The sequence below is a fragment of the Oncorhynchus keta genome, chromosome 30 (assembly GCF_023373465.1).
Source record: "Oncorhynchus keta strain PuntledgeMale-10-30-2019 chromosome 30, Oket_V2, whole genome shotgun sequence".
NCBI classification, from domain to species: domain Eukaryota; kingdom Metazoa; phylum Chordata; class Actinopteri; order Salmoniformes; family Salmonidae; genus Oncorhynchus; species Oncorhynchus keta.
This window is the reverse complement of record NC_068450.1, coordinates 27,376,853-27,393,071: the sequence shown is the minus strand read 5'-3', so window position 1 is coordinate 27,393,071 and position 16,219 is coordinate 27,376,853. Positions and strand designations below refer to the sequence as shown.

The window sequence follows — 16,219 nt, the reverse complement described above, 5'->3', positions numbered from 1 at the left end:
GTTGAAAATGTCAGTGAAGACAATTACCAACTAGTCAGTGCATGCTCTGAGTACGCGTCCTGGTAATACATCTGGCCCTGTTGCCTTGTTAATGTTAACCTCTTTGAAGGTTTTACTCACATTGGCTACGGAGAGGAGGATTACATAGTTGTCCAGAACAGCTGGTGTTCTCATGCATAGTTCAGTGTTGCTAGCCTCTAAGCAAGCATTGAAGGTATTTAGCTCGGCTGATAGGCTTGTGTCACTGGACAGCTCACGGCTGGGTTTCCCTTTGTAATCCATGATAATTTGCAAGCCCTGCCACATGTTTTCAACTGTACACATGATTCTGGAAAGCCATTGCAAGAGCATATTTATGATACCAACTATTTCTAATACCCGCCATGTATACAAGTATGTATGTCATCCAGTCAAAAAAGATGACCTGGTCGAGAGGGCAATGGGTCCATTTGTAAGTGCCCAAGCGCTCTTGTCATTTAAGATCTATGTTCTGTATAATGCTATTTTTTTTATAGAAACCTTTCCTCCTAATAGGAAGCCTGTCACAGGATACGACATGAGTACAGTGAGAAGGCAAGCAGATACAAAAGCAGGGAAAGATGATTCCCGAGGAGGAAGCCTCTGGTTACTGCAGAGCTGACCACAGTGCATGTCCTTCCCCAAGCACTGTAGTCTGAATCCCAAATGGGACTCTTTTCACTACATAGTGCACAGAGCCCTATAGGCCCTGGTCAAAAGCAGTACATTATGTAGGTCAGTGGTTCTCTCCTCTGGGACACCCATCCATTCCATGTATTTGAATTATTCCAGAGCTAGCACGCAGGATTCAACTTGTCAACTCATCATCAAGCGCTTGACTAGGTGAATCAGGTGAGCTAGTTCAGCGCTACTGTAGAACAACATGATGAAATATCTGGGGAGGGGTTGGAGAACCACTGATGTAGTGAATAGGAAGTCATTTTGGACACAGCCCTAGACTACCCATAGCATCACCATCCCTCACGCTACCCTACGTGTGTATGACACCTAATCACTCCTATATGTGTGCCAACACTTGAATGAATGAAAGAATGATGAATGTACCTATTCATTTAAGATGTGTTCATGGATGGCGTGTACTATCCTTACCTCTCACTGTTGCTGATATTTACTTCCTCCATCACAGGCATCGGGCCCCCGGAACTTAGATTCATGTACCCATCAATGCCAAAACTCCCTATGAAACAAGGAGAAATAGAGGTTACTCAGGCAGTTAGGATTCACTATGACCTTATAGATATGCCCCGAAAATCACTCACTATACCACATTTTGTAAGGCTGTCCAGATTTTGAACCTATGATTTAGATGATTTAGGAGACCAGGGAAAATAAAATAGTGTTCTTTAAATATTTATCAAAAAATCGAAATGAAAATATGCCTCTAATTACTCTACAATAACATATCCACTAACAGCGTGAGGATTAACTCAATACATGCAACAACATTACAGGCAGAACAGACTTGAATTTACTGACTGGGATTAACATGAATATGCCACTACATATTCATGAAGCCAATGACAAATGATTTTGCTTCATTGTTTAAATGCATGCAAGAATAGTGTAGCAGATTTTGAATGATGTTTTCACTTGCCATGGTCATATGAGCTATTGGTTGTATTACTGGTTGGGTCACATAATCCCATTTTGTTCAAGAAATTCATTGCATTCGCGTGTCCTTTTGGGATGCATGAATACAATAGGCTGCCACGGGGACTATGCAGCAGTCCTGCAACACAAGCAACAGTAGGAGGTCGTTGTTAAAAATGCGGAGAAGACACTTCATTACTGTTTTTTCACCCTTAGTGGAGTCAACAGATAAATGTATATCTGTACCGACACTGATATGATCTCCATATATTACAATATCACGAATTCCCTTTTGGAAAATGGACAAGGAAAATCTCCAGATGACTTGTCACAGGGTTGCACATGTGCATTGAACGTGGCTGCGTCTGGTCACTTGGGCCTTGCCCTGTACAGTGTGCAAATATATCCCGATGAATGTATTTACAAAATATGAATATTTTTATTATACAGAGTATTTCCATACTATGTCATCAGAAGGATTACCTCTGGAGTAATAATACATGTGTGTGTAATTTCTCTCAATTTCATGTGATCGTGTCAGTTTGATTTCTAAAAACATGATTCAAATCTAATTTATACAAGGTCCCATGTAACCCATTTGCAAGGCCAGGGTTGTGGGTTTGATTCCACTGGGGAGTAGTACGAGAAAAATAAGTATGAAAATGTACATTCTCACTACTGACTGTCTGCTAAATGACTAAACAGTAATGTAAAAATTACATAGTTCACATTGTGGTTGATTGGTGCTATTGCAGTTTTACTGTACATACAGTTGAAATCGAAAGTTTACTTACACCTTAGCCTTAATACATTTAAACTCAGTTTTTCACAATTGCTGACATTTAATCCTAGTAAAAATGCCATGTCTTAGGTCAGTTAGCATCACCACTTTAATTGAATAACATAACAGCTCTCGTTGGGAGAGCTTGGTAGGCGTACATCGTGTTTTTATTGATGACACCAAAAGAATAACAAAGACAAAAAACGAAAACGCACAGTTCTGTCAGGCAGAAACACTAAACAGAAAACAAGATCCCACAAAACCTTAAAGGAAAATGACGACTTATATGTTATCCCCAATCAGAGACAACGATAGACAGTTGCCTCTGATTGGGAACCACACACGGCCAAAAATAAATAAATAGAAAAATAGACTTTCCCACCAGAGTCACACCCTGACCTAACCAAACAAATAGAATAAAAAGGATCTCTAAGGTCAGGGTGTGACAAATAATGTTAAATGTCAGAACAATCTTAGCACAAATGATTTATTTCAGCTTTCATTTCTTTCATCACATTCCCAGTGGGTCAGAAGTTTACATACACTCAATTAGTATTTGGTTGCATTGCCTTTAAATTGTTTAACTTGGGTTAAACGTTTCGGGTAGCCTTCCACAAGATTCCCACAATAAGTTGGGTGAATTTTGGCCCTTTCCTCCTGACAGAGCTGGTGTAACTGAGTCAGGTTTGTAGGCCTAATTGCTCGCACATGCTTTTTCAGTTCTGCCCACAACTTTTTATAGAGCTGAGGTCAAAACTTTATGATGGCCACTGCAATACCTTGACTTTGTTGTCCTTTAGTCATTTTGCCACAACTTTGGAATTATTCTTGGGGTCATTGACCATTTGGAAGACCCATTTGCAACCAAGCTTTAACTTCCTGACTGACGTCTTGAGATGTTGCTTCAATATATCCACATACTTTTCGTCCTCATGATGCCATCTATTTTGTGATGTGCACCAGTCCCTCCTGCAGCAAAGCACCTCCACAACATGATGCTGCCACCCTCGTGGTTCACGGTTGGGATGGTGTTCTTTGGCTTGCAAGCTTCCCCCTTTTTCCTCTGATGGTCTGGACTGGCTACATGGAGTCTGGTCTTTCTGCATGGTCTAGACTGGCTGCATGGAGTCTGGACTGTCTGCATGGTCTAGACTGGCTGCATAGAGTTTGGAATGGCTACATGGAGTCTGGACTGTCTGCATGTTCTTGACTGGCTGCATAGAGTTTGGACTGGCTGCATAGAGTTTGGACTGGCTACATGGAGTCTGGACTGGCTACATGGAGTCTGGACTGGCTACATGGTCTAGACTGGCTGCATAGAGTCTGGACTGGCTGCATAGAGTCTGGACTGGCTGCATAGAGTCTGGACTGGCTACATGGAGTCTGGACTGGCTGCATAGAGTCTGGACTGGCTGCATAGAGTTTGGACTGGCTGCATAGAGTTTGGACTGGCTACATGGAGTCTGGACTGGCTGCATAGAGTCTGGACTGGCTGCATAGAGTCTGGACTGGCTGCATAGAGTCTGGACTGGCTGCATAGAGTTTGGAATGGCTACATGGATTCTGTTCTGTCTGCATGGAGTCTGGACTGTCTGCATGGTCTAGACTGGCTGCATAGAGTCTGGACTGGCTGCATAGAGTTTGGAATGGCTACATGGAGTCTGGACTGGCTGCATAGAGTCTGGACTGGCTACATGGAGTCTGGACTAGCTACATGGAGTCTGGACTGGCTGCATAGAGTTTGGACTGGCTGCATAGAGTTTGGACTGGCTGCATAGAGTTTGGACTGGCTGCATAGAGTTTGGACTGGCTGCATAGAGTCTGGACTGGCTGCATAGAGTCTGGACTGGCTGCATAGAGTTTGGACTGGCTGCATAGAGTTTGGACTGGCTGCATAGAGTCTGGACTGGCTGCATAGAGTTTGGACTGGCTGCATAGAGTTTGGACTGGCTACATGGAGTCTGGTCTGTCTGCATGGAGTCTGGACTGTCTGCATGGTCTAGACTGGCTGCATGTAGTCTGGACTGGCTGCATGGAGTCTGGACTGGCTGCATGGAGTCTGGACTGGCTGCATGGAGTCTGGACTGGCTGCATGGAGTCTGGACTGTATCAATTTGGGAAAGAAAAGGTATACCAGACAGGGTATTGTCTACAGTTGCGTCATAGAACAATCTGCCCTTGTTTTCATTAAACACATATTTTGTCACTTTCAAGACCATTTACGGAATGTGTTTAATTCTCTTCTATTTTAATAAGTGAAAAACATTCTTAGCACAAATGATTTATTTCAGCTTTCATTTCTTTCATCACATTCCCAGTGGGTCAGAAGTTTACATACACTCAATTAGTATTTGGTTGCATTGCCTTTAAATTGTTTAACTTGGGTCAAACGTTTCGGGTAGCCTTCCACAAGATTCCCACAATAAGTTGGGTGAATTTTGGCCCATTCCTCCTAACAGAGCTGGTGTAACTGAGTCAGGTTTGTAGGCCTAATTGCTCGCACATGCTTTTTCAGTTCTGCCCACAACTTTTTATAGAGCTGAGGTCAAAACTTTATGATGGCCACTGCAATACCTTGACTTTGTTGTCCTTTAGTCATTTTGCCACAACTTTGGAATTATTCTTGGGGTCATTGACCATTTGGAAGACCCATTTGCAACCAAGCTTTAACTTCCTGACTGACGTCTTGAGATGTTGCTTCAATATATCCACATACTTTTCGTCCTCATGATGCCATCTATTTTGTGATGTGCACCAGTCCCTCCTGCAGCAAAGCACCTCCACAACATGATGCTGCCACCCTCGTGGTTCACGGTTGGGATGGTGTTCTTTGGCTTGCAAGCTTCCCCCTTTTCCTCTGATGGTCTGGACTGGCTACATGGATTCTGGACTGGCTGCATGGATTCTGGACTGGCTGCATGGAGTCTGGACTGGCTGCATGGAGTCTGGACTGGCTGCATAGAGTTTGGAATGGCTACATGGAGTCTGGACTGGCTGCATAGAGTTTGGAATGGCTACATGGAGTCTGGACTGGCTGCATAGAGTCTGGACTGGCTACATGGAGTTTGGACTGGCTGCATAGAGTTTGGACTGGCTGCATAGAGTTTGGACTGGCTGCATAGAGTTTGGACTGGCTGCATAGAGTCTGGACTGGCTGCATGGAGTCTGGACTGGCTGCATAGAGTCTGGACTGGCTGCATAGAGTCTGGACTGGCTACATGGAGTTTGGACTGGCTACATGGAGTTTGGACTGGCTGCATGGAGTCTGGACTGACTGCATAGAGTTTGGAATGGCTACATGGAGTCTGGACTGGCTGCATAGAGTTTGGACTGGCTGCATAGAGTTTGGACTGGCTGCATAGAGTTTGGACTGGCTGCATAGAGTTTGGACTGGCTGCATAGAGTCTGGACTGGCTGCATAGAGTCTGGACTGGCTGCATAGAGTCTGGACTGGCTGCATAGAGTCTGGACTGGCTGCATAGAGTCTGGACTGGCTGCATAGAGTCTAGACTGGCTGCATAGAGTCTGGACTGGCTGCATAGAGTCTGGACTGGCTACATGGAGTCTGGACTGGCTACATGGAGTCTGGTCTTTCTGCATGGTCTAGACTGGCTGCATGGAGTCTGGACTGTCTGCATGGTCTAGACTGGCTGCATAGAGTTTGGAATGGCTACATGGAGTCTGGACTGTCTGCATGGTCTAGACTGGCTGCATAGAGTTTGGACTGGCTGCATAGAGTTTGGACTGGCTACATGGAGTCTGGACTGGCTGCATAGAGTCTGGACTGTCTGCATGGTCTAGACTGGCTGCATGTAGTCTGGACTGGCTGCATAGAGTCTGGACTGGCTGCATAGAGTCTGGACTGGCTGCATAGAGTCTGGACTGGCTACATGGAGTTTGGACTGGCTACATGGAGTTTGGACTGGCTGCATGGAGTCTGGACTGACTGCATAGAGTTTGGAATGGCTACATGGAGTCTGGACTGGCTGCATAGAGTTTGGACTGGCTGCATAGAGTTTGGACTGGCTGCATAGAGTTTGGACTGGCTGCATAGAGTCTGGACTGGCTGCATAGAGTCTGGACTGGCTGCATAGAGTCTGGACTGGCTGCATAGAGTCTGGACTGGCTGCATAGAGTCTGGACTGGCTACATGGAGTCTGGTCTTTCTGCAAGGTCTAGACTGGCTGCATGGAGTCTGGACTGTCTGCATGGTCTAGACTGGCTGCATAGAGTTTGGAATGGCTACATGGAGTCTGGACTGTCTGCATGGTCTAGACTGGCTGCATAGAGTTTGGACTGGCTGCATAGAGTTTGGACTGGCTACATGGAGTCTGGACTGGCTACATGGAGTCTGGACTGTCTGCATGGTCTAGACTGGCTGCATAGAGTCTGGACTGGCTGCATAGAGTCTGGACTGGCTGCATAGAGTCTGGACTGGCTGCATAGAGTTTGGACTGGCTACATGGAGTCTGGACTGGCTGCATAGAGTCTGGACTGTCTGCATGGTCTAGACTGGCTGCATGTAGTCTGGACTGGCTGCATGGAGTCTGGACTGGCTGCATAGAGTCTGGACTGGCTGCATAGAGTCTGGACTGGCTACATGGAGTCTGGACTGGCTACATGGAGTCTGGACTGGCTGCATAGAGTCTGGACTGGCTGCATAGAGTCTGGACTGGCTGCATAGAGTCTGGACTGGCTGCATAGAGTCTGGACTGGCTGCATAGAGTTTGGACTGGCTGCATAGAGTTTGGACTGGCTGCATAGAGTTTGGACTGGCTGCATAGAGTCTGGACTGGCTGCATAGAGTTTGGACTGGCTGCATAGAGTTTGGACTGGCTACATGGAGTCTGGTCTGTCTGCATGGAGTCTGGACTGTCTGCATGGTCTAGACTGGCTGCATGTAGTCTGGACTGGCTGCATGGAGTCTGGACTGGCTGCATGGAGTCTGGACTGGCTGCATGGAGTCTGGACTGTATCAATTTGGGAAAGAAAAGGTACACCAGACAGGGTATTGTCTACAGTTGCGTCATAGAACAATCTGCCCTTGTTTTCATTAAACACATATTTTGTCACTTTCAAGACCATTTACGGAATGTGTTTAATTCTCTTCTATTTTAATAAGTGAAACACATTCCCTATGAGACTGATATATTTCACGTGCTTGGAGATCCTGTGATGTTTTAATGTGTTCTTCCCTTTTCTTTACAATTATAACATCTGTCAGAGTGAGCCTTGCAGCATTCCTTGACTTCATTACCAGTCTGTCTGAATAGCTGTCAAATGTGTTTGCTAACACAGTGTGCCCAAGCTTTGTTTCTCTGCTCACATTAATCATTTTAGAAATGAAATTATGTACACCAATTTCATACATGATACCGTAGGTATAATTGGAACTTCTGAGTGGTGAGGTGTCAAACTGCTTAATTACTTATCCTATAATATGCCGTAACCAGATATCAAAAACCTTTTGAGGAACAGAGAGGAATGTCTTTCATTTGAAGATGAAGAAAAATTAAATACTAACACCCTTTTATTTAAATCACCCATTCTCTTTATAATTACACAGTTCAAACTCTAATGTGTTTTGTAGATACTGTCTGTCTCATCTGCTCTTCCATCTCACCATATCTTCAGTCTTTGAAACGTTCCACACTAACATACAGTGCATTCGGAAAGTATTCAGACCGTTTCATTACAGCCTTATTCTCAAATGGATTAAATAGTTCCTCCCCTCATCAATCTACACACAATAACCCATAATGATAAATCTTAAACAGGTAATTAGAAATGTTAGAAAATGGATATATCACATTTACATAAGTATTCAGACCCTTTACTCAGTACGCTACAAGCTTGGCACACCTGTATTTGGGGAATTTCTCCCATTCTTCTCTGCAGATCCTCTCATGTTCTGTCAGATTGGATAGGGAGAATCGGTGCACAGTTATTTTGAGGTCTCTCCAGAGATGCTTGATCAGGTTCAAGTCCGGGCTCTGGCTGGGCCACTCAAGGACATTCAGAGATTTGTCCCGAAGCCACTCCTGCATTGTCTTGGCTGTGTGCTTAGGGTTGTTATCCTGTTGGAAGGTGAACCTTCACCCCAGTCTGAGGTCCTGATCACTCTGGAGCAGGTTTCCATCAAGGATCCCTCTGTACTTTGCTTTGTTCATCTTTACCTCCAATCCTAACTAGTCTCCCAGTCCCTGCCACCACAATACTTCACTGTAGGGGTGGGGCAAGGTTTCCTCCAGACGTGACGCTTGGCATTCAGGCCAAAGAGTTCAATCTTGGTTTCATCAGACCAGGTGCCTTTTGGCAACCTCCAAGCAGGCTCTCATGTGCCTTTTACTGAGGAGTGGAACTCTGGAGTTCTGTCAAGGTGGCCATCGGGTTCTTGGTCACCTCCCTGACCAAGGCCCTTCTCCCCCGATTGCTCATTTTGGCCAGGCAGTTAGCTCTAGAAAGAGTCTTGGTGGACCCAAACTTCTTCCATTTAAGAATGATGGAGGCCACTGTGTTCTTGGGGACATTCAATGCTGCAGAAATGTTTTGGTACCCTTCCCCAGATCTGTGTTTCGACCCAATCCTGTCCCAGAGCTCTACAGACAATTCCTTCGACCTCATGGCTTGGTTTTTGCTCTGACATGCACTGTCAACTGTGGGACATTATATAGACAGGTGTGTGCCTTTCCAAATCATGTCCAATCATTTGAATTTACCACAGGTGGACCTCATCAAGGATGATCAATGGAAACAGGATGCACCTGAGCTCAATTTTGAGTCCCATAGCAAAGGGTCTGAATACTTATATGAATAAGGTTTTTATAATAATTTAATCAATTTTAGAATTAGTTTGTAACGTAACAAAATGTAGAACATTTCTAGGGGTCTGAATACTTTCCGAATGCACTGTAAATATTGTGCTTGTAATTTGTTAACGGTTTTTTTGCCAAAAGCCATATATACATGAAATCTTACAAGTAAGGATGTGTCTCTGTAGTCTCATCTGAGTGCAACTCTGTTAGTTGATGCTGGAAACAAGATCACCATTACTGAGTTTCCAGAATGCAGCCAATGTTTGTCATGTGTGAGAGTTAAGAGTCTGACTGTGGAGGGACACCCTGCCTATTGTGGAGGGACACCCTGCCATCTGGCTCAGGTTTCCCCTGTTGGTCCAGAGCTCATTAATCCCCCATCCTAATCAAGGAACATGACCTCTGACCTCTTACCAGACTCACATTTGCCACATATTTCCAAATCATTGGCTGCTTCCTGTTCCTGAACTAAGGTTTTACCCAGACAGTGTATTCATTCAATCACTATTAACAATTTTCTGATATATGTTTTATACTTTTCAATTACCATGATATAATGATATTTGATATATTACTACTCAACAAATTGAAGACATTTTCCATTCAACTTTTCCCTAATTTAACTGTGGACTAATGCACCGAGGGAACCATATGTGTCAGGTAGAAAGAAGCCAGCCTGTTACTGTTGGGGGTGGGGGATGCCGCATGACACAAAAGCAGCATCAGCCTCAAGGAAACTTTCTCATTATACTGAATACTACACGCACTCTCCCTGATGGATTTCCAATTTAATTTAAATGCTAATTTGGGTTTAATGATGGTTTTGGGGCTCCTAATGCTCTTACTTGTGCTCCTCCTGACATCATATTTACTGAGTTCTCCTGCTCAGCACCAACGCTCTCAGCTCTGCTCTGGGCATGTGGATGCAGCCGGGTATTAAAAATAGCAATTTGCCAAACCATTAATAATGCACATCATGTGGATACAGTGTGCAGCCATGCCTCCAGAGTATCTCTTTATCTCCCAAAACATACATTACTTCCTATAAGTATAGAACAACTATTTAAAATGAATTAGGAGAGTTTAATGATTGATTATGGAGTCAGTAGGCTAATTAACAATCCACTCATATCATTGGGAGAGATTACAGAGAGAAGTTTCTGCTGTGACTGACTATCTTAGACCCCTCTCGGGTTGTTTATCAGCATGATATTGATTCAACATAATACAAGTCATTCGATGATATTTCATAGACTTTTTCCCCCAGAAAAGAACGGTTCAGAGCAGCAAAAAGAGTTCGGGAGATTCTATGAAACAGAAAGAAGCTGAACTTTAGCAGGTATAAATACAAGACCTGAGATGATTGTCAAACCATTCACTAAAGCAAACACTCAGATTGAAGTGATCCCCAAATGTTCAAAATAGCAATAAACTGTAGCAGTGTGTTTTAACAGTATTACTTAGAGCTGCTAATATTAGAGAATGACTCTTCTGTTGATAGAATACCAGCTGCAGGAGTAGGACCAATAAAAACACTGGACTTTACAGAAGTGCCTTAAATTCATTGTAGGCCTTAATATTCTGACTCAGAGCCTTTTAAAATTCTATGGCCAAAGATATAAAAGTCTAACTGCACCTATTGGCTCGAGGGCAGATTGTGACAACCTGGCTGAAGACACTTTAGAGTGGTGTTAGAAATGTGGCTATTGTTGGAGGGATGTAACAACTAAAGCGGTCCCATTCAGTACTTAGTACCCTCTCATTCCATCTCCTATAAGGTTATGCTCATTGCCATGACTATTCAAAAGCCACACATTCAATACAGAAGTATAATTGAAAAACACACACACTTCAAAGTGAAGCACCCTCAGTACTATAGTAAAACAGCATAGGCCCATTTATTGTCTGTATGTCAAAGTGGAAGAAATCCAAAGAAAAGTTACATAAAAAACACAAATATATATTTTTTTAAACAAAGTAAAAAAATAAAAAAAATAATGAAGGCCTAAGGGCCCCGGGGATGGGTTTCAACTAAGCTAACATATGGAATTGTTTTCAGATGGAACATTTTACGACCCCTGTAGATATAAAAAATATATATATTAAAAAATGATTGATGAAACATTGAATTTTGCCTTTACTGCTATTAGCCCATAGAAACACAGTGAATAACAGACTCACACATGGAAAAACAGATAGTCCAAAAATAAATGAAAAGGAAGTACGTTTTGAAGTGCCTGCATTATATCTGAGAGATATAAGGAAGTTAGAAAAAAAGAAGAAAGAAAATATTGTGGAATTACCCGTATACCTTCACTTCATAAATTTTTCAGTCTGGTACCAGGTTACCTTCAGACCACAGGAGGTTGGTGACACCTTAATTGGGGAGAACAGGCTCATCGTAATGGCTGGAGCGAAATAGGTGGAATGGTATCCCAGGTGTTTGATACAATTCCATTTGCTCCGTTCCAGCCATTATTACGGGCCGTTCTCCCCTCAGCAGCCTCTTCTGCTTCAGACCAGGCCTGTGACACTTGTGGCGGTTGTAGAGTGAAATAGAGAACACCATGGTGTTCGTGAGAGTACCATCTTTCCATAGCCCATACCATTTGGACGCTACAGACGTTTTCATGAGAAGATTGATATTTCGGGGATGTCTCCAGGCCTAATAAACAGCACTGTAGCTCTGCCACCTTCCACCGCAGATACAGAAGGCCGACATGGACGGATGCGGTGGACTGACAACAAAAAAAACAAATCTCTAGCTTAAACAGATGGATTTTGATGGGTATTGTTGTATTATGCTAATTACATTTCCTCTGGGTCACAGACATTGGCTGCAGTGGGTTTTAGAACAGCGAGGTAGTGCTAAAGTTACATATCGTCAGGGTTTGTATTGGGCCTCCCATCTGGAATGCAGTATCTTTATGGGTAAGTCTAAAATCCCTATAGGTCCCTCTCATGTCTACGTTTTTAATACCGCCACAGACATAAACAGTAATAACCTCAGTAACGTTCCCAGTAGAGTAGATGGGATTCCTGTATAACTGTTTGAGTGGTGTTGACTTGTACTTTCACAAAGACCATAAAAGGGTGTATATCCAAGAACCTTTACTAATATGGCCTACGATATCATTATAATGTGCTGCTGATCGAGGTGGCCTTACAGTAACACGTTAAAAAGAGTACAGGGGCAACTTCACAGACCTGCTCACCAATACATGGGAGGGAGAATGCCTTGTAAAGGAACGTATATTTAACCACAAGCTGACTTCTTCACCTCAGAACAATACAACCTCCTGTCTCACACTGATTTGAATGGTTTACATATTTTTACAACCTAACACGCCCTACAATTTTACGATTCACTAAGAAACAGTCTGGGTTCCCTCCTCTGTATTCAAGACCTCTGAGCAAAGTCCAAAGTCTCCCAGAATGTCCATCATTTCCTATTCAGTCCCGTCGGCCATAAATTGGCAATATTCAAATTATTTCAAAGCGAGCAAATCATTATTGTTGTCCCTGACTGTGAAGAATAAAGCTATCCGAGGCATAGTCAACAACAAAAAACGATCAACTTCCTTCAAGGGTTAAGCATATTTCATAATGATGAATGCTGTCAGAGCATCGTAAGAGCCTGTACGTTAAAGGTATAAAAAGGCTTTATCGAGTATAGGATTACTAACCAACCTGGCATCCTGAAATGGGAAAGATACCACTTTGTTTATCCCATCATACTTTATGGCCCATGGCATCAGTAATAATCATTCAACATTGACAAACATAAAGGTAGCCCCTATGCTGCCTGATATTACTGGGCCATATTCATAAGTATAATGACAACCCTTACACTGATTAGCGTAACAAAAAGTAACAAATAAGAGTTGTAGGGTCTATTACTTGACAATTGCACGGTTCTTGATTTAAACGGCTCCAAATAATAGCGAAACGGGTGACGGCAACAGCAACGTCATATAATTCATGTTCATGTACACTGTCGGGTTGCCAGTTTGACGTAGACATGTTGACAAGTATGTGAAATCCCTTGATCCTGAGACCCAAACAGTTATGTAGGCTACACTAACAGTCAAATAAATGTGTATTTCTAACCTAACTGTATAGAGCACAAAGCCATATAATAAAGAAATTGGGGGCAAAGATGAATGAGTCGGTTTATTGGTGCCATAATCCTGGTGACATTATGCAAGCAATACAAGTGTTGCATGACTGTGTGGCTGGTTTATGAACCTGATTAAAGACAAATGACTAAAACGGGAGATTCATGTGACTGTCTGTCCAAATGTCAAGTAGTGTGCAGTTATGAATGCACTAATAATCCCAAAACTATAAATACCTCCTTTGGAAAGTGTTGGAAACTTGGAAAAAGGAACCAATGAGGCTCTGGCCCGTTGGTCTGTGCCAGCCGGTTTAACATGGAGAAGCAGGAACTGGGAACGTTTGTAGATATCAGGATAGCGATTACCCACCTCAGACTGGAAGAATACTTTTTCTTTAACAAGCCGGACGCAAAGGATTTACTTCAGACACCCGCCAAGGCCCTCATCCCCGTCATTCGCGGGAGAAAGAGACGGAGATATCGGGGACATACTGTAGGTCGGGGTGCCTTGTAAAGATCTGACGGCGAGTGGGTAATCTGCCTTTACCATCAGTCCTATTGGCCAACGTACAATCATTGGATAATAAAATAGACAAACTACGATCACATACAGTATATCCTACCAACGGGACATTAAAAACTGTAATATCTTATGTTTCACAGAGTCGTGGCTGATGGTGGGTTATACACTGTATCGGGAGGAGAGAAGAGTAGCCTCTGGTAAGACAAGGAGTGGCGGTCTGTGTATATTTGTAAACAACAGCTGGTGCACGACATCTAATAGTAAGAAAGTCTCGAGGTTTAGTGACGATGGCGGAGAGAGCTAAACGTTCAAAAGTGTGGTTACGCTTCACCAGAGTCGATGCTGACAATGCTTGTTGCCACAAGTGCAATACGGGGCGGCAGGGTAGCCTAGTGGTTAGAGCGTTGGACTTGTAACCGAAAGGTAGCAAGTTCTAATCCCCTGACAAGGTACAAATCTGTCGTTCTGCCCCTGAACAGGCAGTTAACCCACTGTTCCTAGGCCGTCATTGAAAATAAGAATTTGTTCTTAACTGACTTGCCTAGTAAAAAAATAAAAAAATACAACTTTTTCTTGTAAGGGCGGAAACCCGAGCAATCTGTCCAAACATCTATGGAAAGTGCATCATGTACAGGCAGAGAAATGCACAGTTTTCGACTCCCTAGCTTGTAGTTCATCTCTCGTTGCCTGATCTTTTGCAGGAAAATTTTGCTTATTTCCTTTTTTTTTTTTTCCCCCCCTCACCACAATAGAGTCTATAATAGTGATTTGTTCAAAACATTGCTATTTCTTTTGCTGTAAATAATTGTTTATTTGATTTATATTACATTTCAGAAAATAAAGCAATGTTAATTCTGTTCTTAATTTGTATAAATGTTTTTGTAAAAAAATAAGAAAAATAATCGATAAGAATACTTTTAAAGTACTGGATCGATAAGCAGTATCGGTTATGAGTAGTAATACCATTAAAATCTTAACGATACCCATCCCTAGTCGCGAAGAGGGCACGACAAAGCCTATCCCCCTTAGGAGACTGAAAAGATTTGGCATGGGTCCTCAGATCCTCAAAAAGTTCTACAGCTGCACCATCGAGAGCACTGGTTGCATCACTTCCTGGTATGGCAACTGCTCAGCTTCTGACCTCTATACCAGGCAGTGTCAGAGGAAGACCCTAAAAAGTGTCAGACTCCAGCCACCCTAGTCATATACTGTTCTCTCTGCTACCGCACGTCATACCGGAGGTCCAAATCTAGGTCCAAAGGCTTCTTAACAGCTTCTACCCTCAAGCCGTAAGACTCCTGAACAGCTGGACAAATGGTTACTCAGACTATTTGCATTGCCCCCCTCTCCCCTTTTTTACGCTGCTGCTACTCAGAGTTTATTATCTATGCATAGTCACTCTACCTACATGTACATATTACCTCAATTACCCCGACTAACATTCAGTTCCTGTTCGGTTCAAATTAAACATTAACCTAAAAACAAATGTGTTGGTATACATTTTCCTATCTTTAAACTGGGGGTGAATGTGAACCTTTATGGACAACATTTCAAATGGATGAATAGAACATTTATGGAAAATATGGTTTCTGGTCTATGTCTGTCAAAAATGTGCAGTATTGGACCATAAAACTGACTAAAGAACAGGGAAAGCTCAACTGGAGGATCAGAGCCTTTCAAACACAGACACAGGTGGTCTGAATAGTGAATTGTATGACTCAGCCGATGTCAAGCAGCGTCACCATTCACACCAAAGCCTCTAAAAACAGTGGCTTAAACAAATCAATAATAGCAGCTGGCGTCAGTGTCATTCCCATTGGCAGCATGCTGAGGCTCTTTGAGCTTCATAAAATGAAACAAGTTTGCTATTGATTGGAAATGTAGACACTTCCTCTCATAGAATGTTTTCTCTTTCCCCTTAACCTTTTTTTGCTAATCAAAAACCGAACAGAAAAATGAATCGTACATACTGCAAACTTTTCTCATGGGAAAAACATCATTCTTAAAAAGAATATGAGCACATGATAAAGATATTGGGAGCTTTCGCTATTTAACATGCTTTATGTGTCCGGATGTAGGGTGGATCCACCACCATCTAGGTCCAGTCAGGAGCTGTCCAGACAACTCTGTTGCATTGATCACTTTGAAAACAAGCAGCATTCTTCACAATATTAAAAATAATATGAATAAATGAAACATTTCCCCAAGAAACACAATAACATGACAGGAATTCCCCCAGAACTGACCAAAATAAAGAGCTGGCCTATATCAACATTATATCCTACGATTAAAGACAACACTCTGGGATCTTAAGCAAAGCAAATTCATAACATATGAATGTTTGCAGCATTGAA

The 16,219-nt window shown here is 42.8% G+C and overlaps 1 protein-coding gene across 4 annotated transcripts in view; it reads right to left on the bottom strand.

Annotated features, from left to right (window-relative positions):
* The window catches only part of htr4 (5-hydroxytryptamine receptor 4), a 137,811-nt gene that overhangs the window by 98,194 nt on the left and 23,398 nt on the right, over nt 1-16,219 (bottom strand). For 2 of the 4 annotated variants that reach the window (XM_052488094.1, XM_052488092.1), the window contains exons 2-3: nt 1,630-1,768; nt 1,129-1,212 (exon numbers count right to left, since the gene is read on the bottom strand). In XM_052488094.1, coding sequence (XP_052344054.1) covers nt 1,129-1,212; nt 1,630-1,703 — 158 coding nt within the window. In that variant the 5' untranslated portion in view covers nt 1,704-1,768. Of the gene's footprint in view, nt 1-1,128; nt 1,217-1,629; nt 1,769-16,219 lie in introns of all 4 variants that reach the window. The other 2 variants (XM_052488093.1, XM_035744092.2) reach the window with 1 other exon arrangement.